General features: G+C 42.1%; 1 protein-coding gene across 12 annotated transcripts in view; it reads right to left on the reverse strand.

The window, feature by feature from the left end:
* Positions 1-19,651: 19,651 nt before the first annotated feature.
* FOXP1 (forkhead box P1) overlaps positions 19,652-26,557 on the reverse strand; it is a 438,146-nt gene continuing 431,240 nt past the window's right edge. For all 12 annotated transcript variants that reach the window (XM_066195730.1, XM_066195729.1, XM_066195721.1 and 9 more), the window contains one exon: positions 19,652-24,632. In XM_066195730.1, the coding sequence (XP_066051827.1) occupies positions 24,488-24,632 (145 nt within the window). In that variant the 3' untranslated portion in view covers positions 19,652-24,487. The remainder of the gene's footprint in view (positions 24,633-26,557) is intronic.

The raw sequence follows: 26,557 nt of genomic DNA on the forward strand, positions 1-26,557 counted from the left end.
TGAAGAGTCTGTACGCCCAACTGGTATGAATGATGAACTGAAAAAAGGAAAAAAAGTCATTATTTAATTAACTGCTATTCCAACTGGATCTAATGCTAGCAATGGGTTTGGATGTCTGTTCCCCACAAGTACAAGTAAAGGAGCTTTTGCAAGTCTCTCTCTGTACTCAGATTCCATAAAGCAGCCTGCCCTGTGTCTGGCTGTACAGAAACTGAAAAAGGGCAGGTTTGGGTGAGATATCAGGAAGGAATTCTTTGCTGTGAGGGTGGTGAGACACTGGTAGAGGATGCCCAGAAAAGTGGCCAAGTCCAGGTTGGACAGGGCTTGGAGTTACCTGGTCTAGTGGAAGATGCCCCTCCCATGGCAGGGGTTGGGACAAGATGAGCTCTAAGGTCACTTCCAACCCAAAGCATTCCATGATTCTTTGATGAATAATGCGTTCACCTCCAAAATGTGATGCAAAAATCCTCGAAAGACAGAGTAAGATAGTTTGGAAGCATATTATGAGTCCAAAAGTCCAGCAGTGAAGTGTACAAAGCTGAATTGAGCTGAATGTAGCTGAAAGTGACTGAACAGGGCTGAAAACTGACAGAGAAGCAGCACAAAACCAGGCGTATCCATTTACCTAAACTGGAGCTTCTAAGGTGGGAGCAGGCAGCATTAGGCCCCTTGCACGCAGAGGGGAACCAGCTAAAGAGGAAAAAGGAGCAAAGCCCGAGGCAATGTGGTACCAAAGGCAGGGGACTGGAGGTGAGTGAAATGAGAAATGAGGAGGCGCCACGTTGGCATGAAGTGATACACTGTCACAGGCAGCTCCCAAGCTGATCCCACACTTAAAAATAGATTGACATTTATCCAGGAGATGAGTTTGTTATTCTGTAACTACAGCATTTTCTATTATGTTTGATAAGGGAAAGAAGATTGCATCTTGGTCAGAAATATAAAAATTCTCCTCCTAGCAGGAGATAATAGCAGGAGAACAGGGGCAGATGACAACTGCAGATTTAAAATAGTTCAGTGCAGTCCCTGGCAGGGAAGATTAGTTCAGTGCTGGGCTGAGATCTCGTCCCACACTCACAGCCAGGCCACCCCTGTGGTGTCCCACAGCAGTGCCCTGCTCCTCTCCCCTCCAGAACTGCTCCTCATGGGTCACTCTGGGCAATTTTCTGGGAGTCAACTTGATATTGCACAGAAAGTCATTAGAGGAATGGCCACACACAGGGCCAGTGTGCCAGCAAGGCCCTGATCTGAGAAAGTTTTGGGGTGGAATTAGTGGAAAAGAAGTGTTGGCTGTCAAGGACTGGGGGGTGTGGGGGTGTCTCTGTCTGTTGGGGGGCCACAAGAAAGGTAAAGACGCCCTATCTACAAAAGCATGTAGTGACAGGACAAGGGGGAATGGCTTCAAAACCAGAGGTTTAGATCAGATACTGGGGAGAAATTCTTCCCTGGGAGGGTGCTGAGGCCGTGGCACAAGGTGCCCAGAGGATCTGTGGCTGCCCCTGGATCCCTGGAAGTGTCCAAGGCTGGGTTGGACAGGGCTTGGAGCAACCTGGGACAGTGGAAGGTGTCCCTGCTCATGGCAGGGAGTTGGACCAAGATGATCTTTTAAGAAACCTTCCAACCGAAACCAGTCTGTGATTCTACAAGCAAATCCCAGACAGGTGTGAAGCATGTACGTACTGCCTGACTTCTGCAATTGCACGGTAGGTAGTGCAAAAGCCTTGACTTTGCAAGAAATCCAAACCTCTTTTGTTTCAGTGTGTAACTGTTGATCTAAAATGGGAGTTCTTGTTTTTTAATTCACAAAGCTTAAAAGATCGTTCATTTTATATTAAAATGATAGCCTTTGCAAGAGACCTTCAATCTAATTAAAGCCAGGAGATTAGCACCCCTTAGAATATTTGCAAAGCCTGCAATGCGAAGTTAATGAAATGTGTACACTTTTACAAAGCTTTAATTTTTAATGAAATAATTCAGGACATGGACCTTGCTCCACTGCCTTACCAGTGTCCAAAAGAGGGGATGTTTATAAACAATGCAAAGTTCTGTGCTGAGGAAGACAGAGGAGAGGATAATCTAAAGGCTTCTTGGTAACTACTGCAAGCCTGTCTTTTATCTCTTCTGTTCAGCCTGAGAATGTTAGTATTCCTGATTAATAGTAATGACTGAGAATATGATTTCAGAGTGGCGGTTATTTCTTAAGGCTATGTATATGTGTATATATGTGTGCATGTATATATATATATGTAGCATATACTATATTTATATATAAATATATACATGTATAATAAATCAGATATACTACTGTATAAAATCACAGTGACTGCTAAAGGGACCTGAAATGAAGCAAGTAAGGGAATATGTTGCAAGGGAATGTCTCCTGTTTGAAGAAATGGGCTGAGCTCAGAGGCAGGGGAACAGCCAGGGCTGGACCTGTCTAGTTCAGAGGGGATGACCAAAGGAAACCCTTAGCAATTCCAGCCTCTTTTCAGGTCAGGCTCCTCTAATGATGGCCCCACTCCTCTGTTATCGGTTGAGAAGGAAGAAAAGAGGAAAAAAACTGAAGCACAGAGAGGAGCAAGCCCTGTTCAGAGTCAGGGTTGTTCTGGCGGTGTCAGGGGGCAGGGCATCCCCAGGGCCACGCACACCCTGTCCTGGGCTGATTTACAAACAGCCACACCATTAGAGCTATTTACTGCGTCTGCTTCTTCTTTCACCCTTTCCTTTGCTGCCTCTCAGTTTTGCCACAGGAAAGATGTGGCTGTTGCATTCAAAATAGTAATTCTTTTATAGAGCCACCCCCCTACTTTATATTATGCTTACTGGATCCTTCTGAAACCTAAATGTTAGAATATCCTAATCTTGCTCTACATTTTAAAGCTGAAAGATAAACGTGTTGTTTAATGAAATCCACAACACTACAGGAATAGTAACCATTGTGTTTCTTCATTTCAAAGAACGGCTGAAATCTAACATCTGGTGTAACTGTACAAACCTGACCTTAGGTCACAGTAAGTATTGTATTGTTGATGATGGATACGCTTTTTTCATTACCATGCTGTCTCCATTCTTTCAGCATCCATGCTGTGAACCCCCAGTTATAGCCAGAACTATTGATAAATACTGATTTTTAAAATGCAATTCTTTTTTTTTTTTTACACTTTTATGCATGCATTGTACGGTATTTTCTTTTTAAAATAGCTCTTCTAGTTTGTTGTCAACAATATGCCATTATCTGAGCAAACTTTTCTGCATGACAGCTCTAACACACAAGGATCAAGGATTATGTGTCTGAAGACGCAGCTATGATCCTGAAAGAACGGTGTCACAAAAAGGTGATCCTCTGCCTCTAATGCCTTCCCCTGTACTTTCCTCTTTGGATGATCATTTCCTTAGAGCCCTTGTAGAACCAGGGTTTAGGGTTTAAATTGGGAAGCAGATGTGGACACCTGTGGATGTGTCTTTGCACATCATTGTTTCAAGGTTTCAGCCCCTGTGCAGGAAATGAGGCCCTGCACTGTCCTGTGTGGTTGATGTCCATTATTCCCAAGATCTGGGGTAATTCAGACTAGGACAGTGACTGTGCAGGAGCAGTGCTGTAACCAGTGCTCCCAGCAAGCTCAGTGAGGTACCAGTCAAGAAAGGAAGATGTTGCCTCATACCCGGAAGTTCTGGTCAGATCTTAACTATATAAATGCTACCAGAAGCTCCAACACTGAACTGGGAGAGCGAGGGAAAATTTAATGATGATTTCTATTTGCTTGCTCGCTGATGGTATCTACCCCCAGAACCTTTCCATTTTTTGCAGCTCTCCAAGAGCATCACAAGACTCTTAGAACCAGAGCTTTAATTTTTTTTTTTTCCCATAAAGCTGTGCAAACAAAAACCTCTTTTCCAATCCTTTGGGCAGCAGATGCCCAGGCTCAACCATACTTGACTCTTTGGGACAGAAACCCTGAGTGGGATTGCTGGACATACTGTCAGCAAAGGAGAAATGTGTTCTGACCTAATCCTTAGGCTGTAATGCACATACCGTGTTCTCACTAGGTGTTAATATTCCTTCATGATGTTACTGCATCATGGCAGTGGAGGTAAAACAGAATATCCTTGGCTCATCCTCGTACTCCCAATGGAGACATGCAGAAGGAAGCTCTGCCCCCTGAAATCCTGACATTTTCACCAGCCCAGCAGTAACCAGCATGGAAAACGTCTGAAGACATGACTTCTACACTTTTAAGAAACATCTATTCATTTCAGTTCTGCCAAAGCTAAACACATTTATGGATTTGTTCGTAATTATTTTTAGAGTACAATTCTGTTTGTTTGACAATATCTGAAAAATTAAATACCTGGGGCAACATTGCTGAGTGCAGCTGGTACACTGGAAACGTGGGGAAATACTTGCTGTAATTGTGAGGGTTTTATTTAATGGCTCTGAAGGCAGAGTTAACTCATTCAGTGAGGACAGGTTGTTTGATGGGCTGGTGGTGCTGCCCTCTCTGTCACAGGCCATCAGCCCTGTCCTGCAGCACAGACTGTGCTGCTTCCCAGGAGCAAGGAGCAGAGTCACCCTTTGGGACCTGTTGGGGTGAGTCCAGTGCGGGCACCAAGTTGGTTATAAAGATGGAGCAGCTCTCTTATGAGGAAAGGCTGAGAGAATTGAGATGGTTCAGCCCCTAGAAGAGGAGGCTCTGGGGTGACCTTACTGTGGCCGTCAAGTACCTGGAGGGAGCTACAAGAAAGATGGAGAGAGACTATTTACAAGGGCCTGGAGTGATAGGACAAAGGGGAATGGCTTCAAACTGATGGGCAGTAGGTTAAGATATTAGGAAGAAATGCTTCCCTGTGAGGGTGGTGAGGCCCTGGCACAGGTTACCCAAAGAATCTGGGGCTGCTCTGTCCCTGGAAGTGTTGAAGGCCAGGTTGGACAGGTCTTGGAGCAACCTGGGATAGTGGAAGTTGTCCTGGCAGAAGGCTGGTGCCAGGTTCCCATGCCTTGAGGGTGCAGAAGGCTCCGGACCTGCCCAGCTGTGAACTGAAATCCATTGGCAGGACAGTTAACAAATATTCTATATTCTTCCCACCCATTCTGCACTTTTCATGACCTCTTCCTTTCATCGGTACAAGTAAATTGAATTCAGCACATTTAAAGACCCTGTCTGGATCCATAACATTCATAACCATGCTGTAACCATGAATGAGAAGCTGAGGGAGAATATGGTTTGTATCCAAGGGCTCTTTTGCTTTTTATATGTTTACATATACCAGCCAATGGTCAGCAAATAAGCACCATGGCTGGTAATGAAATGTTCGAACCATCTGTTTTGATCTGCAATTTAATTTCACTATAAAATATTAAAGTTGTTCCGATGGTTGGGTTGGTATGGCTGCTTTATATGAAAAAAATTGAGTATCCCAGAGCAATTACATTGCACCAAGCACATGCTGTGGATATTATATTCTCTATTGTTATTTTGTTCCATTAAAAACGTTTAAAAGCCTTCTTAACATGGTATGACAGAGTTTTAGGCCTCTCTTTTTTTTTTTTTTTTGTTAAAAACAAGGAGCAAATGCTGAGGACAAGTGTAGGTGGAAGATACCGGCAAAAGAATAATCTTCATGGTCCTTCAAGAGGAACTATGGAATCATCTTCCAAGAGAGGTGGTCAATGTCCCAGGATGGTCAGTGCCCTAAAAACAGGCAATATTGTCATCAGCAGGCTTTAACTTTTGGTCAGCCCTGAAGTGGCCTTGATGATCCTAGTAGGTCTCTTCCAACTGGATTTACTCTATTCTATCCAAAATAAATGTCTTCGGAGATGATGAACTGATGAAACCAGAAAGTGATTTTGACATTGCAGCTTTTGGAAACTGTAGCATCTTTGGACATCTTTGCTATATTTTCCACTTCCTTTGCTTTCTATTGTGGGATTTTAGAGAACATTCTTTGAGGGGCTGGTGACAGCTGTGCTCCGGGTTGTGGCCCTTCAGGTCTTGAAAACATCCAGGTTCAGGGATTCCACAACATATTTGGACAACCCACTCCAGTGATTAATGATCTTTACAGGGATTTTATTTTTTCTTCTCTCTCCAGATAGAACCTCTTTTGTTTCAACCCCTCTGACATGGGCAGGGACACTTTCCACTAGACCAGGTTGATCCAAGCCCCACCTGACCTGGCTTTGAATACTTCCAGGATGGAGCAGCCACGGCTCTCTGAAAAATCTGTGCCAAGTTCTCACCACCCTCACCACCTCACCTCACCTCACCTCACCTCACCTCACCACCAAAGGTCAGAATTTCTTCCTAATTATTTCCCCTTCTTTTTGACTGGTGGGCAGGGTCAGCACAGCGTGGTGCTGGGCAACCACCTTTCTTATTTTTCATCTGCTCATGTATGCCTTGAAATACCCACATTTCCCACGTGACCTCAAAAATTCCCATCACTCTCCAGCAGCCTCCCATGCCATGGTCTCACCCTGCCTTGCTTCTGGGATCTGTCTCTCTGCTTCTTTGATGGCTAGAGGGCAATCCCAGTGAGCTTGAGCTGGCAGTGTGGGTGTACCCAAAATACAGAGCCTTTCTCCATGTGCTGTGACATTAGGGAATGGTGAGAGGGACAGGCACATTTTCCCTGGGCAGAAAGTGCCTGTCTCAGGGGCAGGAAGCATTGCAGTCCTGTGATCCTCCTGCTTTAGCTAATCCAGAGCCTTGTAGGGAGCTGGAGCTCATTAACTCAGCACTGTGGCATCCTGACACAAGTCTGTGGCTTCTGGTACCCAAGCCAGTATTTCTACCTGGTTATCTGCTGTACTACCTGATACATCTGATAACCTGATACATCTGATAAACCTGGTAAATCTGCCTGGCTAAAGCTTGCTTGGGGGTCCCCAAGCAGAACACAGAGAGGCAGGGATTGCACACACCAGCTGCCCCCCACCCCTGGATGCTGCAGCAGTTTTTTCCATCACACCCACATGTCACCTGGTGTTATTTGGAGTGTGTGCCACTTGCAATGCGTTTTTTCCTGAACATAAGCTGGAAATTACTAATTCTTACCTTACAGAGCTAGTATAAAAGCACTAATGTCCTAATGAAGAGTCTCACTTAGCTAAATGCTTCATGCAGCTGAGTAAAACAAAGAATTTTACTAGAGCTTAACCCAGTCATTAATAAGCTTTTTAACCCTGACCTTTCAAATCAATGATCTACCACTGGTTTTACCTTTCAAGAAGGAATTCCATTTTCAAGTGATAAAACATATTTTGCACTCCTTACAATCTAATGATTATTCTCAGCATTACTGGATATATGAGGCCATCAAACCATTAGAAGGTATAAAATGTATTAATGTACAGCATTCACGGCTACATTTGCTTTAGAGTCAATAAAAGGGAAACAATTTATAAAGGGCATTTATGCTCATTACGGAATATCGATAGATTGTTTCTCCCATCATTCCTGAAGTATGAAGGACTCCCCTCCGTGATGGATAGGAGAGGATTTGCATAAGCTCTTTGCTTAAACTCCTCCAGCACTGAGCTGTGTTCAGGGGCCTGTGGCCAGGCTTCGGGCTGGGATGTGTGGGAGTACCTACAAATTCTTCCTTTCCAGGGGACTGAGCGTCTCACTTTGGGAGGTTTTCACAGCAGCCGTGTGAAGGTTCTGTAGCCAACTTTGGTGCCTTCAGCACCAAACAGGAATTGTCACAAGGCTTTGGGCAAATGGAATCAATGTTGGAAAGGAATTTGTTTGTGAGGAAAGCCAGGGCTGGAGCACTCAAATGGAGGCTGAACTTTGCTGAGCACCTTCATAAGCAGGAGTAGGAGGAGAGGGATGTTTTGACACATACAGGGGAGAAAAAAGATAGAGGAATTACATGGGGGAGAAGATGCTGTAGGACCACTGCAGCTATAGCTAGAGGCAGAAATTTCATAGTCTATCCTACTGAATAACAACTGCAGAAATATAATAACTAGGAGAAGTCGAGTGATTAAGTCACTGGCCTGAGTCTCAGCAGACCTGGATTCAGTTCCTGGCTGTTTTCAGATTTCTGTCTGACTTTTGGCAAGCCTCTTCAACTCTCTGCGCCTTGGTTTCCCATCTGTTAAAGAGGAATAATAATATTTCCTTTCTTTCCTGTCTATCCCAGCAGCAATCTCTTCTGGGCAGGCACTGTCTCTCTCATGGCCTGTTCAGGACTTTGCCCTTGGATTTTGATACCTGCACTAAAGCAGGAAATAGGGATGGGGAGCACCATGACACGGAAGCCCACTTCTTAACAATTTCTCATTACTAAGGGTCTAAAAGGTGTGCTACAACTTGTTAAATAGAGTTCTTAATATCAGTTCTTCGAGGACAAAAGAAAAAGAATATCAATCAGTAAATTAGAGAAAGGAAGTCATTCACATCTCTATCAAGATTTCTAAGAATCTGAATGTATCTTCTGAAGTAGAAATATTCCACTTTGAAAGAAATATTCCACTTTGAGAGAAAACATTAACCACGGCACAAAAGCAGAATGCTGGCCTTCTCCATTTCTGATCTGGCTCCTCTACACCTCTGGCTGCCCTATATGGACTGACCTTTCCAGCATTTCTCACTGACAAGAATCTTCTTGAGGCACATCGTGGATTCCTGACATGCACACGCTCCTGCCCATCTGGTAGGGTGAGGATGTGCCCACTCAGAGGCACTCACACTCTGCGAGAGAATCTGGGTAATATCAGTTGCAGAGCACTGGTAGAAGAGAACAACCAGCAAATATATAAAATTAAATCTCAGCTGCAGGGACTTTCTGGTAATAAGCAGTCCCAATTAGAAATGCAAATGTCACTGAAAGGGAGCGTGTCTGTTGACAGTAGACTTTGAGGAAAGCTTTGGGTTTAGTGCTAGTAAATTAAGCTTTAATTATGAGCACACCTCAATTCTGAAAGAGGTGCCCTGCACTTGCTGAACTGACAGCAGGTGAAAGTTTCAGGCTGCTGCTTTCTTCTGTCAAATGGAAAATCCCACCCCAAAAGAGCAGAGGAGAACCTTGTTGGCTGCTGGTGGACTTAGTGCTCTGTGAGCTGGGGCTGGCCAGTGTCATTGACTCTCCAGATGACCAGGAGTCATCAAACTATTAAAAATATTGGTCTTAAAACATTATGCCTCACATGCTCTTGATAAATATAAATATCTAGATAAAGAATTGTCAAAGTCTGGGAAAGAAAAACAGTCCTTTCTCCTGCAGTTCTCTCCTCCGGCTGGAGTGCCTGCCCTCCATGCAGAGCACACTTTTCTGGCAGAGGGAGGACCACACCATGCTACAGCAAACCTTCTCCAGGCCAGCCATGAGAATGCTCAACACCTCCACTCCTGGGTTGGCTGGATTATTAAAACAACATTTCCACTTCCAAGTAAGTAAATAAATCTCACTGGCAAGTTTGTCTTTTGTCAGCCAACATCTTATCTCCCTGAAAACTGGGCTGGTGTCCTGCAAAGCTTAAAACTGAATAGTCGAAAACCTGAGTGCAACAGCCAAGTGATACACCAGATCCATCTTCTGAGGTAGCAGATACAGTGAAGTAAGAAAATACATTCTAGAAATCCTATTATTAAAGTTACAAAACCAATTTTGTTTCTTTAAGTTTGAAGTTACGAACCTTTGCTGTCATTTTCCCAGCAAGCTTTTGTTTTTTCAGCCCACAGCTAAAAAGCTTTGCCCCAAAAGCTTCATTGCCCAAAAGAGGCCTTGCTGCAAACCCACCTCAAAAGGCCCAGAACACCTGGTTTCAGGCACAACAGGAAGATCAGAACATACCTTATCATAAATATGCATATGCGAGGCAGGAGCCCGCCACCTTCTTGGAGTGATGCCATAATTGACGGAACAAAGCACAACAAAACTTCACATCACTGGTGGATCAGAAGAACAGAGGTAACTGAAGGGCTAGAAAATTACAGGTTTACTGACACTCTGCTCAACCTTACCCATTCTTTATTGAAAAGAGATAATAACTATCTATAGGAGAGCTGTCTTAAGACTCCATTCATTCCCTTCCGCTAGCCCAGCTGAGAGGTGGTATAATATAAAGCACACCAGCATCTGGCATGTCATTTAATTACACCTTCAGCTTGCTGGGAAAATGTTGGAAGTGTCAAGGTAAGCAAATGATAAAAATATATTTTGCTTGCTACAGGAGAACTCCTGAAATGGCAAGCAGGGGCCGGCTCCAGATATTACTCTGGGTCTGTGAGAGGAAGGTGATGCAGAGGAGTCTAACTCATGAACAATTATTGCCCTTTGAGAAGACACCATCTGCTCCCAGCTGCCTGGCTCCAATTCCCCAACAGACAGTTGGGAACTCCTCTCCGAATAAACCATTGGTGTGACAGGGAAACAGAACAGTCAGCTCCGGTGAAGTTGTGCTTCCTTGCATCAGCACCGAGTATGTCTCACTCCTTCAACCAAGAAGGAAAAAACTGTCAAAGGCAGTAAAATGCCAACAACCACCACTGAAAGAGCCAGATAGGCCTTGGTTTAGCTCATCCAGCTGATATGTGCTCTGCTAGACAGTGAGAGGCTGCTAGAGGTCACCTACGGTAAGGATGAAGGTGGACAGATATACCTGTACTAGAAGGCACTTTTTAACTGGTGACTTTTGCCCTGAGCTGATTCAAAAGGCTCTTAAAGAGCACAAGCTGACCAGCAAATCAGTCAGGTGGTGTGTTTCCCTGCAGAAGGCCAGTGCTATCCTCCAGCAGCCAAGGAGGGGCCCACAGCCCTGTGAAATAGCCAGCAGTGAAGGACTTCCAGGTTCTTGCCATGTCTGTGTTTCTACTCCACTATGTTTGCAAGAGAAAAAAAATTAAATCTCTAATTTCAGACAGCAGAGCTGAGTTTGTGTCGTGGTTGAAAGATGACAGGCAGTTACGTCCATCCCTTGGTACCAAGAGCACTTTGGCTGCATTTGGCTGAAGCTGTGCAAGCACCACTCCTGCAGCACCATCCTTCACTCCTCGCCAGGCTGCTCTCAAGTCACTGCATATTTAAAAGGTCAGTCCTCATTGTCACTCCTGTGAAATAAGATTGGCCTCTCCATCAACACTCCCTATAGGCCTTGATGCTGTACACACCAGGGACAGCAGCATTGAGGAGGGGGGACGCAGCATCCTACCCCAGATAACCACTGCTTGTTAAACCAAAGATGACCCCTGAGCCTTTGACCCTGGGGGCTGGCCTTGTTACAAGTAATTGAAGTGAATGAAATAAATCACATATTTTTTTTCCTTTGTTTATTGGGTGGGGTGGGAGGAGAGGACAAGAAAGTTCAACACAGAAATTAGTCACCTTGTTTTGTTCTTACCGATGGTAATTTCCCAGAAACCTAAATAAAGGGTGTCATATAAGAACCTGAAGAGCACAAAATTATCTTGAAGCCACATCCTAACTTTTAAATCCAGAGCATGAATGCAGGTGTCTGCAGCTGAGCATGGTATTTTTTTTTCAGCTCATCTGAGGTATGAGTCACTTCCATCAGAAGAGGAGGATGCCTTGATCTGTGTGCGAGCAAGCTTTGGAACAGCAGCTGTTGGAGCAAATACAAACATCCATGCCAAGGATTGTAAGGATGGAGTTTATCTAATATGTAAAAAAACACCTGCTGCAAATGAAAAATTACACCCACAACCACCTGAATAAGATAAGCAAACGATGGGGGAAATGAAGAGACAGATTTATTATTAATATACATTGGAACTTTTGAACCAAACATCTCTTTTGCAATAAAACAGTAGGATGCACGAGGAAACAGCACTCCTTGCCCCAGACCTGCTCAGCAGCATTTATTTTGCCTAAGTGATTTTCTTTTCTTTGCTAAGTCTGGTGGAGATGAAAACACTAACCCAAAGAAGATAATTAAAAGCTAAATGAAACCACATACAGCTGTGCTACTACATGGCTAATGAACATGCAAATATATACATATGACAAGGACATAATGCGGGCTGGCTGCCTTGAGTGGTTAGTGCAGATTTCCAAGAGCTGGAAATGCTATTGATTATAACTGAGCTAAACTTCCTGACTCCAGACTTCAAAGATCAGCCTCAATATAATCATCAGGCAGCATATGGGAGCGTGGCTGCAAGGGGCTGATGAATAATGGCTCAGGGACCTGAATGTTTGCATGTGGGGTGGGAGATGTCCTGGAGATGTCCTCTGGGCTGTGGAGTGCAGGCTCCTCGGCAGCCAGGACCAGCACCACAGAGTCCTCCTCAGCATCCTGGCATACTCGGTCCTGCTGACAATTAGGGGTTTTGGAGTTACGGGTTTTAGCTGGGATATTTATTTTTCCTTTCCCGCTTCACTTGGCAAGAGGCTGATATGTGGTGGAGACATTTTTGGGAGGACCAGGGATGGAGGTAACAGATACAAGGCAAAGCTTCTGGGGTCTTATAACATAAGCACGAGCAGCATGGAAAGGTTCTCCTCTGGGGGTCTGCTGCCACATCCACAAGAAGGAAGACAAATCCAATTTCCTTTATTAGTTAAAACCCACCCAGCTGAGAGTAACCCCCCAACGCACTCAGAGATGAGACAAGGAATTCAGGGCTTAGCCCTGCACCAAGCAAGTTCTCCCATGGAAGGGACCTTGTCCCACTGCCACCTTGTGCCCCCTTCACTGGCCACACCACCCCTTCACCGTAATATCCACTGAGGGTATCAGAGAGACAGAACAAAACCCACTCCTGCTCCATGATGACCACAGAAAGGTCACGTAGACTTGGGGATGGCCACAGGCAGGAGAGAAGCGTGGAGAGATGGAGCACAACCTGAGATGCGGGTGGAGATGACTGATCCACCAGAATGGCTGAGAGAAGGGACACCTACCAAGAAAAGAAACCAAAGAAACCAAATTTGTGCAGAACACAATGGTTAGTGCATAAAAATTAATCAAGTACTACAATGACTTGCTTTATTCATAATACTTAATGGTCATGTAATAGGAGTTTTTATTCAGCAGTTAAAGTTCATAAGTGCAGGTTTTACATGTAGAAAGGTATTATGCTGATAGTTTAATTACACACCTTTCTGCACACCAAAGGAAATGGGTTATGCAGGTTTTATAATTAAAGACGGACTTCTGAGGGGAAATGAACTTTGCAGTTAGCAACACAATATTTGATTTTTATCAGATGTTTTTGTTTTGAATTCGCCAGCACTTGGCGGTGGTGTAAACAGGTGAGAGTGCTCCAAACTGCATGAGGTGCCGGGAGAAGCTTTGAAAATGCAGCAGAAAGTAGCCACATTTAAAAATAGCCAGTGTGAGCATGAGGTATAAACATCATGTGTTTGGAAAGCTCTCCAGACTCTGCCCATGCAATTATACACAGTGCAAGTCTGTCCAGTACGTCTAGGAAACAGGGGAAAAAACCCAGCCCAACAAGTAAGTGAAAAATAAACCCCCATGCTTGCCAAAATAATAAAAAAGCTTGACTTTTTATTTCTCTGATTTTTGTTTTCAATTCATTTCATGGCCAGTGAATACAATTTTCCCCTCCAGCCTGCCTACAGAGGCAGCAAAGCCAAAAATGTGATGGATGTTTGTGTGTGCACGTTTGCTGTTGGAATACACAGGACCACTCTCAATATTAAAAGCAAAGAGTGGCGTGAGCCACTGCCAGGTCACAGCCAGCTCCTGCCATTCCCTAATAACCATGTGGATGTCTGTACTCAGCAAGGTGGGGCTGGGGAGGTCTGCAGTGCCTGGGCTTCCCCCTTTTCAAGTTTTAGGAGGCTTTATTTAGCATAATCTCATCCTTATATACATATCAAAGCATATTAAAAGGATATGTGGGAATATGTATATATATATATATATATATAACTACTAGGAAACATTAATTTAGTTATAAACTGCTAGGAGTAATCCATTTTTTTTTTCAACACAGCCAAATACACCTACAAGAATTTTTCTACAGTCTAAAATACTTCAAACATCACCAACTGCTCCTCCCCTTGTGTGATATAAACTGACAGGCTCAGGCTTTTATTGTGCCCAGCACAAATGAACATTAACTTGTGGGTTGAACCAAAAAAAAAAAAAACAAAAAACAAACAAAAAAACCCCAAACCAACAAAGCAAAAAAAAAAAACAAAAACAAAAAAAAACCAAAAAACCAACCCAAAAAAACCCCCAAACAAGAAATAAACCAAACCCAAAAGAAGAAAACAAAAGAGTTTCCAAAAACAATAAGCAAGGGCAAGGCCTGAAATATTTTGAGCACGCCCTTTCCTTTCTGGCAGGACTGGGAGTGACTGCCCTGGATATTATGGTTTGTTGGTGAAGGTGGCGTCCAGGTGATGGCAGACAGTGCTGCCTGTGGCAGGGCAACACTTGGCTGGCATCAGCCTCCTGGGGGACCCTGGACCTACCCAGGACATCTGAAATCAGGCATTTCACAGCCAAGTACAGAGGAATGATTCAAAAATCCTTTTAACTGGTGTGGACACTCAACAATTGCAACAGGAACAGTTGTGTAAAGGGTGCATCCAAATATAACTGGACATTTTTTTGAATTTCGTTGGCTAACTGCATAAATTAATGACAATGAGAAAGAGCTGTAACTGTTTTTCTCTAATTAAATCCATACATTTTGGCTCTCCTCATCATCGTTAACATACTGTTAAAAGTGCTGTTGCTGTATCTTTCAACCCTCAGCCTGCAATCAAGCCCTTGCTGCACTGTGGTGGATTTCAGTCACTTGTTTAAAAATAGAAAGTGCTTTTTAAAAAAAAAAAAAAAAAAAAAACAACTGACTGCCAACCGAATGCAAACAGGTAAAAATTAACATATGCAATTGTCAAGTGTCAGATTCAGCTCCTGAGCCACCAAGATTTACATTGCCTGGTGAGGGGCTCACAGCACTTTGAGGCTATATTGCCCACAGGCTGAAGCCGTGCAAATAAATATATATCCTTAATTTTTATTTAAGCTACAGTGTGCTTTCTGTGTGGGTACCCATCATTTGCTCATTACAATATCCAAATTTCAACAAAACATCCTGTAATCCCAGAGGTAACAGCTCAGACTCCATGGGGTAAATTCAGGGTGTACCACAAGGTTTCAGAGATGCTTTCCACAATACCCGTTCCTACCACTGGCACGAGTTCTCCACCCTTGCAATAGAGGACACTGCTCCATTTTTTAAATTTTTTTTTTAAAGGCTAACAAGGGTAATTATAACAGGATTAACATTTTTTTTTTCCCCACTACCTCATATCAAAGAGAGCATTAGACCACAGTTAGATGTGCTTTTACTGTATATGGAAATGTATTAAAATTAATGTGCGGCTCAGCCACATTCGCCATCCACTCTTCTGTTCTGTAAAGCCACTTCTCCCTTGAAGGGCAGCCCCTCTCTGAAGGCAGAGTATCCAAATAAGTATTTTGTAAACATTCGAAAATGAGAGACAAATAGCCCCATGCAATCACATTATCTTACCTCAAATACCCACTCGAAAATGAAATAATTCCTTGCTGAACAAGCCAAGCCTGGCTCCCTAAACCAGGAGGAATTGCAACGCTGGTAAACTTGCAGAAATATTTTTACAATTTTATTAGAGGTTTTAATTCAGTGCTTTATCTACCTCTGTTAGTCTGCAAAATAGCTTTAAATATTCAAGTGGTAATTAATGAATCTTTTATGTTGCAAATCAAACATTTTCATCTGCGCTGTGGTACAGTGGCAGTGAGAAGGAGGGGTTTAAAGTGTAATTGTTTCTCCTGTTCCCCTCACAGCGCTGAATGCCTTTTTACCCTTTATTATATCATTGGCTTTTGCTTCAGTTCATCAGCACTTTGCCACATCTTATCGGTCGATATTTGCTGTCTATTTTTTATTTATTTTTTTTCAGCGCAAGATTTCTTACTGTGCTTTGCCAGAGACATTCCTAAGGAGATGGAAACTCTCTGAATGTGGAATTTTCGCATGAGTGCAAAATAATAAAAAGCATGTGTGTATTAAAAAGGGATCAACTTAATGGGAAATGAGCATTGGGTTACATTAATATTCTATTACAGTAAAAATCATATTTAATAAATTTTCTCCAGATTTTTCAGGACCTTACTGTATTTTTCTAAGTCGGATGCCAATCCAAAGAAACAGTGTATATGATACATTTGATTTATGTTAAGTAAATAACCTGCACAGCCCATTTTTCAGTTAAAAAAAAAAAAAATATTAAGTGTAGAAACACACACCAGACTGAAATGTGTGCTTAGTTTCCATCTGCTAGGAGGAATAGTGTTGGTCTTGTGCAGCAGAAAGCCTTTATAAACAGTATTCTATTTTATTGATGCTATATGTGGATTTTTATGCTATGTGGCAAGCGCGGGAGAATGAAAACACTGTAATTTATCCCAAACCATAAAATTATACTAGTACTAAAGCAATTACTTCACATATTAAAATACAGTTTCCTTTGCTTTCTTTTGTCATCACATAAAACGAGGCGTTGAGCGTGGCAGCGAGAAGGGCCCTGGCTGCTCTTGCCTCCACAAAGGATTGACACATCCCGGATCATACACTATATCACCCGACCCTTGTTGTTCTGTGACCCTAATTAATATTATACTGGCTGACATTTATGTATCAGAGCAATAAGCTAAACAGGAAACAATTTATGTCACCTAAAGCTTTTTAACAAATCGATGCAACTATTTGTAATTGCTTGTTTCACAAGATTAAAAGTACTCAGCCTTGATCTTCGCCCACAGTTTTGTGGCCAACATGACCTGTGCTTCCGTTGTAAAATAGGAGTGTTGGTGATCAGCACCTATTTCCATCAAGTAATCCATATTGCTAATATTTCTGGAATTTTAATGTAGTTACAATTTATAGCCGATCAAATGTGGTTACCTAAATTGCTGTTGCTAGTAGACAGTTTAACTGTCTTTATTAATTACAGTATAATTTAATGTTTGAGTACAGGCACTTGTGTTGGTCATTTTTACAGCCAAAGCAGTTATGTGCCTTATGACGAACCATTTTAGCATTTTCAATGGAAATTTGCTAATATGATGAGTGATAAAAATGTCAAACTCTGGTAAATAATGGTTATTGCTTTGGCTAGAATTAATCCTTGAAAGGACGGTTACCTTCAAATTAACATTATAACTTGAAGAAAAAAAAATGTTTTTCAGGCTTCTGAGAGGCATAAAAAATGGTCACTGGACTCCTCTAAATAAATACAGACAAAATAGCACAAAAAAAAAGGGGGGGGGGGGGATGTCCTTTTTCCTCAAGTTGACAGAGAAAATTCCTGTAGAAGAAAGGAGGAGGATGGATTATTTTCTGCTAAATACCCCAGGGTGATGTTGTTTGCCATTTCCAACTCATGTGCTTTGAAGATCTCTAATGAAGGTAATAAAATGAGGCAAAACGAAGGACTTCGCTATGCCCCAGCACCAGGGTTTGGGGAAAAACTAGGTGTGGACACCATGGAGGCTGCAAACACACCTGAGGGCCACGTCCCATCACCTCAGTCATCACTGCTGGGGAGATGGGTGCCTTGTGGCTATGTGAGGATGGAAAGTGCTCCATGTGGCAGAATTAACCACCACTGCGAGGAGGATGAAAGATAGCCCTGATTAACACACCATTAAACGAACGTTTAACATCATCATTGAAGACTGAGCCTGATTAATAGGTCAAGAAGGGCTAATTACACCTTGTTGTGAGGAAGGGTGTGTGCATGTGTAGCTGCATGCCGGCGAGCGGCACCAGGAATTGCGAATCCCTCGAATGAGTCCAGTAATGTGAAGTTTGTCAGACTCTGTGATCACAACCCAAGTTAAATGTCACTGGTGGGATCACCTGCAGGGAGCAGGTGGGTGTGCAAGGAGCGCACGGCCTGCCATGTCCTCCTGGGCCTCCAGCTCCTGAGCTTTTCCCTCCTGGGACAGGAGAAACCCAGAACAACTACGCACAGGCTCCAGTTTTCCTTGGAAATTCCTCAGAGATGCATTGCCTCACCACTGCCCATAAAAATGCTTTTCAGCTGTGGTGGAAAACAGCGTTTCTGCCTGGAAAAGGTATTTCCCAGCTGGCTCTTGCTGGTGGAGTAGGAAGGCATTGTGTGATGTTCCATGATGGAGCAGCCAGGGAGGAAAAATGTGATTAATAATACAAAGATGATACAAAAAGTGGCCAAGAGCCAGATTCCCATCCGCTGCTCCAGGCAGCACTGACTGGGACGGGAGGGGAAATGATGGTCCTGCTGCTCAGCTCAGGACAAGCTGCGTGTGGCACCCACTCCAGCAGCTCCCCTTAAACCCAAGGCAACAGGCAGCCAGACGATAAACAGGATATTTGAACCCCACATCATCCTGCTGAGGTGAGAAGCCCAGGGAGGTGGAACAGCCAGTTAATCTGTGATGGCTTTGTAGCCGCCGGTCTGCCTGCTGGTGACCTGTGTGGGGACACACTGTCCTCCAAGAGAGGGGCTGAGGGCCCTGCTGGGATTCATCCAGTCCCTACCTGGAGCTGACTCCCCCCATTCTGCAGACGCAGAGCACCCCTCACCAAACATCAGCTTCTGGCTCAATCCCCCTCTGCCTGTGACTTTGGAAAATTTAATCCCATGAATCCTCTCCAGTTTACTAAAATCTCACCAGTGATGAAAGTGCACCACACAACCAAGGCCAAATTTGTGTTCTCTGTATTTTGCTTATTAAAATCTACCAGTCAATACCATTTGGAGACACACTATAATGAGTGTGCAAAGATTTCCCTCCCCCTCCCCCCAAAAAATAGTTATCTGGTATAATTTTATGATAGAATATTTTTATAAAATCATTTGTACTAATTTAAGCATTTATCATTATATGCAAAAAGATTTGATGAGAATATTATAGACGGTGCATGTTTTTGACATTAGCATTTTATTTGGATGACTAATCTTGCAGATGTGAAATTTTAATGAATTATTCATGAAAAATCTCTCTTCTGAAATTTCAGTTTGCTGCTAACGCTAGCTATTAAACATTTTATTTTTCTTTACAAAACTTGATGAGGAAAATAAATGTGGGCTTACTCGAAAGAAAAAGAAGGTGGGTTTTTCCTTTAGTTTGTCTCAGTGCCACTTGGGACTTTGCTCCTCACAGTTTTGTGGACCAGAGGGTTGATCCTGGAAATCCCTTTTGGCAGGGACGCAGTGCACATTCCCAGCCCTTCCTACCGAACCAGCCGCACCATTCCCGTCAGGGCACTGCACTGGGAAGGAACTGCAGGATGAAGAGCCCAACCCCTTCCTTCAAGCTTTGAAACACAGTCCAATGAGAAAGCAAATGACCCCCTGTGACCCCAATGGGCAAAACTGAAGGACTTCCTTGGAAAAGGGGACTAATTTCTTGAATGACAGCGTCTTCCTCGCTTCCAGTGCTCAAGCCTCACCCAACTGCCTTGTACAGACTGTCCACAAAACCACCATTAAAGTACTTTGTACTTGGATGTGGCTGGGGGAGACTCAAGGAAAGAGATGAGATTTGTCCATCCAAGAATGAGCTGGGAATGAACGAGGTGCCCACGGATCAGGGACCATGGGATGTGACATCAGAGTCACTGTGAGGGGGGAACAACAAGAACTTCGGACATGGCAACTCGCATTACCAGTGTGAACAACCAGCATTTTTATTGCATTTGAGAATGCTATAATGTCAGTAATTAGTACTGACTACACAACATTTTTTATTGTCTGTATCAACAGACATGGAATGATGGAATTACAGTTGATGTAAGGAATGAGTTTCTTTTATGCCTTATCAAAAAAAAAAAAAAAAAATCTTGTTACTGGCAGCACATACACACGAAGCACCATGCTAACAGTCTGGACTGTACCATTTTCATCAAGGCTTATGGGTAGAAGATACTTGATTACCTGTTCTGGGCCCATTAAAATGCAGTCCTGAACTGCAAATTCACCTCGCAAGACTAGAATACTAAATGACTTCTGAAACATCTAAAAAATCACTCTGAGTTCGTTAACCAAAGGTACCAAAGGATTTTAAAAGAGTTTAAACAAGTTTGGTTTTGTTTTTTTTTTTATTTTCCATGCTATAATGAACGTGAGATTACTGGCGATCTGAAAACTACAATAGTTCAAAATTATTTTAAAAAACTTTATATATATATATATTTATGTATGTATATATATAAAATATCTAATGATCTGTAATATTTGTAGAACCAGCATCCCTGCCCCAGTCTCTCCCCGAAGCTGAGCTCCAGGAAAAGGGAGGTGCAGGACCTGCAGCGGGACTCTTGCGAGTGAGAATCAAAAAAAGGTCATATTTTTTGTGGTCACTTGTTCTACATAAGCCTTGATTTTATTTTTTATTTTTTTTTCATTTCACTTCTAGTTGAATGCAGAAACCTAACAGGTTTTACATTTACAAACTTTTTTTTTTTTGTGGACAAGGAAGGCTTTGACTCTCATTCCTGACAGCGATTTACCTGATACATGGTACTACTTTCATAATGTACGCTTTTCTTTGAGAAAAAAAACATGTAACAAATTGTCTTTACATCTTGGCACCTTGTAAAGTTTTTTTTTTGTTTTTTTTATACAAAAAGTTCAATAGTTTGACACTCCCCATTATTAATCACTACTTCACTGATAAACTTTGAAAGTGTGACCCTGGAATTCATCATGCAAAATATTTACTGCAGCAGGAGAAAAACATTTTTTTTTTTAAATGATTTTTTTTCCTTTCAAATATATGAACTTTGTTTAAGACAGCCAGAAAAGGCAGTGGTAAGATAACAGAAGGGGTGGGAAAGTATCAAAAAAACCAGCTTAAACACAAAAACTGTACAAAAATGCTTCGATCAATGATAACAGGAGAAAAAAAAAAAATCTGTCAACTATGTTACAATTTAAAAGCTGAAAAAAAAAGTCAGGGATTTTCTCCCACATGTCAGCAAATGTCATCCAATATTCTTAAAGCAAGGATAACTAAATAAAATACATGTGCAGCGTATTCTGCAATTCCATTACATACAGTAGTTTTTTTTTTTCAAAGCTATTTTTTAGTATAGTTAATATAAAGCAGTTGCACAAAAAGCAAAAGGTGTTTTGACAAACAGGTCTGCATTTATTCCTTTTGAGGAATGATATCTAAAAAAAGGACCTTTCCACCTTTTCCTCCCTCCCCACCCTCCCCCCAAAAGACAAAGGCTCACACAGACACAGTGGGATATATATGTACAACATAATAAACCCCTCCCTAAAGAAGCAACTGTATATCCAAAGGGATACAGAATCAGAATTGTAAAAATCATAGTGAAGTTTGCTTGATGTAAAGCCTGAGATTTTCAGTTGGTTCTTCTGCAAGGCTGCAACACCTGCCAGATATGTTAAACTCTAATTTTTTGTTTCTTTTTCTCTTTTTTTAATTTTTTTTATTTTTGCTACAGTCTTTAGACTAAGCATGCAAGACATACAACTAAGTGCAACTGAGTGAAATGTATTTTTTTTTTTTATTTACTCATTCCCTAACAGTTTGGACTGAGGTATGCGTACTAACAGTTTCTCATGCTGTTATCTTTACTCATGTCTAGCTACACATGCTGAGAATGAACTAATCTACCAGATTTTTATCCCCCTTCTGAATACCGAACTAACCAGCAAACCACTCAGTTTTGAAGCACAGGGCTCAATTCTCATGATCCCTGTCTGGCTACCGCCGGCACGTCACGAAGCTGCCTGGATATAATTTAAACCAAAACTGGAAAAAAAAAATTAAAAAAAGGAATTTGAAAAAAAAAAAAAAAGTTTCCAAATGACCACAGACTGCCCTTTTTCTTTTTTTTTTCTTTTTTTTTTTTTTTTTTCGGTTTGTTTTTCCTTGTCTTTTCGAAACAGAAAGCAGAGTTGAGTTTTTTATAAAAGTAACTGCCGATAAAATTTCTTGTACCAAAGCTTATGAGTGGACAGGAGTGTTATTTCCTTATGAAAAATGCTGACCAAAACCAAAACAAAACTGAGTAAATGTGCCAAGATCAACCAAAATTAAAGCAGTCATCCCAGCACAGTCCCGGAACAGAAGTGGCACACAATCTGTAGAACCAAAGACCAAAATTTTTTTTTTTCTTTTAATTCTAGAAATATCATTATGTCGTCCAGTTAAATTGGGAGCTTTTCTGTTCTCCTCTGTGTTTTATTAAACTGTCTCCTTTATCTGATACTCTAATTTTCCACAAAATAATTGTGTCTTTCCTTTCTTCAGCTCCCTTCTCATAGCTCCCCCAGTAACACTGATTCCTAGTTTTAACCTCAAAAGCTCTCCTCGATTCCTCTTTACAGACTTTCATTTTGGTCACTGTAAAGAATTGCAAATAAAAAGTAACAACTTTGGTTCAGACATCTACTTGGCCTTCTAAATTTTCTAGAATAAAGGAGCAGTTTCCCTCTCAGGTTAGCAATAGCCCACATCTTGTCATTTCCCTCTAAATTCTTCAACCTCCTTTGATCAACAATAAGAGGATATTTGGCTTCATAAGATAAAGCATATAACAGAGAACATAATTTACCTTTGTGTAATATCTTTGGTAATTTTAGGAAAAAAAAAGGTACAAAGAAGAATATAAATTAAGCTCTGAAAGGCTTTTCGAAATAATAAAAAAAAGCTACAGTCCTACATAAATAAATGAGTGACGGAAAAGTGGTTGCAGAATGAAAATGTTTAGGTGTTTGGTGACTGAGGTTTACTGACCTATCGCAACAGATTTTGTATGTCGTGTTTGCTTTTTTTTTTTTTGCAGAGCTTTGCCAGTTTTGCCTAACAAGCCCCGGCGCCAATTCTCTCCCAACTCTCCCGACTCCTCCGGCGAGGTTTCCATACTGGCTGGTGTAATATTGCATAACAATCCTAACTGCAGTACTGGATTTGCACAGCTGAAAATTAACACTTTAGCATTAGTGGGGCCCCGTCCTTATTAACTCCCGTAACAAGTTCAATCTGAAATCTAATTTGTATTCAAACAGATTAACGCCACCAAGCAATCCTGAACTGATGTTTAACCGTGAAACATCACCACGTACAGTAACAATTTAATGAAGTCATCTTTCCAACCACTATTTGCAAATGCAAATGTAAAAAAATAATGGAAAAAAAAAAAAAAAAAGTTGTAATAATAAATGTTTAGGTGCCCATCTCGGTAATCTTAAGATATTCCAGAAAGATTTGTTGACCCATTAGAGCTCGTGTTAAACAACCGAGAGCCTGCCACTGTACTATTCATTCTCTACTAAAAGTGAACTCTGTTGGTGCTGCATATGTTTCTTTGTGCTGTTCAATTTTGTGGCATTTGCTAATATTCACCGTTGCTGCCAAAAAAAAAAAAAATCAAGGAAAAAAATCAAAAAACCCAAACAAAACAAGAATATATTAAAAATACTGCTTTGTGGAATGAATCTGTGTTGCTTCCTACAGTGTTTCTATGTTCATCTGTCATTCATTCTCATTCTTGCAGTACTTCGTTCCTCTCTCCGTTGGACAACCCTTCCACATGTATCGTGCAGCATTTGGGACCTCTTCAAAAAACAACAACAAAAAAGGAGACACCGAAATGGAATGTTTTCCATAGCTAAAGAAAACATGGTGGCATCTGAAGGAAACTGGAATGAATGACAGAAAAAACTACAAACAATTCAATGACATTCAGCTTCGTATAATAAAAACACCTATTAACATTCATCACAAAGTACAGAAAACGTTGAAGCCTCTGAGAGGCCCTGGGCCCAGATGAGGCCTGAGGTCAGAACTTAAAATGGTAGAGGAGAAGTGGGGCGGGGGAATAAAAGCAATACATTAAAAAGTTTGGGATAATTTTTTTTCTTTGAACCCCTCCCCGATATACACGCTCACACGCACACACACATACCCACACACGTGCACACACAGGCCTTCCCCATCCCAAATGGAAGCAAAAAAAAAAAAAAAAAGAAACCAACCAACGAAACAAAAAAAAAAATGGAGTAAAGGCAGTGATAATCAACATGCAGTACTGTGCAAATATGTTGTCCATTGGAATCCTTAAAATCTGGGCAAAGACTTGATCTGCAGTTCAGGTGTACATGCTCAGTTTGATGTCCTCAAGTGTCCAAAATTGGCAGGACCTGCAGTCCACAGCTGGCTGCTAAATGCAAGTGAATCAGTTTAGCAAATTTACAACACTGATGTTGAATGTAAGAGAGGAAAATCCCAAGTACCAAACAAGTCCATCCAATGCACAGAGTACAAATTCCTTTTTTCAACAAAAAGTAGAAAAATCAAAAATACTCCCAAATGGGATACTTGATGGCACTAAGAGTTAACATATTTCAGAGTTGTCAAAGTGGACTGAGAATCCTCCAGACTGTACAATAATGGAGAGATTTCACAGCTAAGTTTGACGTGTTCTTCCAATCTTCATTCTCAGGATAACGATGTCAGACATACTCATTCTATGTCCTCATTTACAGGTTCATCTTCATAATCTCTGTCGTGATCAAAATCTGGACTGTGGTTGGCTGTTGTCACTAAGGATAGTGGGCCTTCATTTTCATCTGGGTCTAATGGTTCTTCTTTGACATGCACGGGGTGCCTGGGAAAACAAAGCAACAGACAATCAGCAAGCTCCTCATTAAAAAATGGCTTTGACAGCGTGGGCGGTTTGGGGAGAAAGGTGAGGTGATTTGGGGGGGTTCAGACCTGGAGGACCAGGTCTGAGAGCTCCACGTCACCAAGGAGAAGACCTCAATGTCTGTGCCGGCCATGGAAGCCAAGCCAAGCACAGTCTCCCCGGTAATAATCAAGAGAACAAGAGTAAACAGCCTCAGGTTGCCCCACAGGAGGTTTAGGTTATGTATTAGGAAATATTTCCTCACTGAAAGTGTGACCCAAACACTGGAACAGGCTGCCCAGGGGGAGTGATGCAGTCACTGCACCCAGAAGCCTTCAGAAAACACGTGCATGAGGCATTTAAAACATGGTTTAGTGGTGGGCTTGGCAGTGCTGGGCTAATGGCTGGACTCAGTGATCCTGAAGGGCTTTTCCAAGCTTAATGATTCTAAGATTCCACGAAGGCTGCGCCAGGCAAGGCAGCACTCAGCTTCCCCGGGAAAACACTCTGGGAGGAGCACCTCGATAGGGTTTTCCTGTCTGGGGATCGAGAGAAAACGCTCTCAGCTGACACATTAAGTTAATATGATCTTTGGATAAATAAGTGGAATATGCATCCGAGGGGGAAGGCAGCGGCCTGCCAAGGCCTCGGTGCGGCACGGGCCGGGCTAATCATCCTCGCCGTGCGCGCGGCGTCTCTCGTTAGCATGCAGAACCTGTGAGACAACTCTCCAGAGGACGACCCCAAGTGAGGTTCTATCATTAATCAACTTCAAGCAAACACAGCAAAGAGACACCATGATACATGCTTTAAACTCCAAATTAATGCATATTTTTACAAACTGTCAATAAGGGAAGAAAAGCCCTGCCAGGAAACACAAACAGAGAGGAAAAGGCTCGCTCAACACAACAATATGATAAGAAAGCACAGTCCTAACGAGAATAATAACACTGTCAGCTGTAAACAAGGCAGAACATGATCCCCAGCTCATGGTGGGCACAAGGATGCACTAAAGAGATGAGATCTGCCAAATTTCTCATTACAGCAGAGCACATGAATAACCCGCAGGGGAATGGGGCTTGGTCATTCAAAACGGGTATGATAACAATTGAAAAATGTTGTTCGTAAATCATATTTACAACAAATCCTATACAAATACAAATTACCTTTTTTTACCTCTCTTCTTTTTTTTTTTTTTTTTGTTCGGCAGCTTTTGAAATGTAAAGTAGCCATGTGAGTCAATAGTGTCTTGTTGGTGGGACTTCATAGGAAAGTAGGATTTTATTGACATTACCAAGTATTAATAATGCGACACAGCAACGGAGACCCTGTTTGCTTCCTAAATAATTGATGTTGTAGGCAATCCCTTAAAATAAAGTGTTAATGAGTTCAAGTCCCACTCTGTCTCTCATTGAGTTGATATCCACCCCCAAGACTCTTGTTTTTTCCTCTGTGCAGACTGATTTAACCCTTTCACATATGCAAACACGAACACACAATCTGCAGCACACACCCTCACTGTAAGAACTTTTCCTCTGCTTGCACAGCTTTGCTTTAAAATGAATGATTTAAAATAGCTGCTTTGTGTTTTATGCTTTGTGTGGATAGGAGCGACAACACTGTTTGTACTCCACTGCACGGACAGAGAGCAAGGATAAATCACTGGGCAGGGAAAATGTACTCAGTATCCACAGACAGACCAAAGCCTTGCCTACTTCAAGTGAGCCAGCTGTACCCCTGTATCCTACTTCTTTATTTAGGCCTGAGCCTGGATCAGTTTAGGAAGCATCCAACTTGCTGACTACAGGCAATTCTAACGTGAGCAGTGAATGCCTTTCAAGTCCCTGCTTGTTTCAACTTTTTGAGTAATAAAGTGCTGGATCAATACTTAAGTATTAACTGCACCT

This window comes from Chamaea fasciata, unplaced genomic scaffold, assembly GCF_029207755.1.
Source record: "Chamaea fasciata isolate MVZ Bird 193981 ecotype frontalis unplaced genomic scaffold, bChaFas1.0.hap1 SCAF_13, whole genome shotgun sequence".
In the NCBI taxonomy this organism is placed as follows: domain Eukaryota; kingdom Metazoa; phylum Chordata; class Aves; order Passeriformes; family Sylviidae; genus Chamaea; species Chamaea fasciata.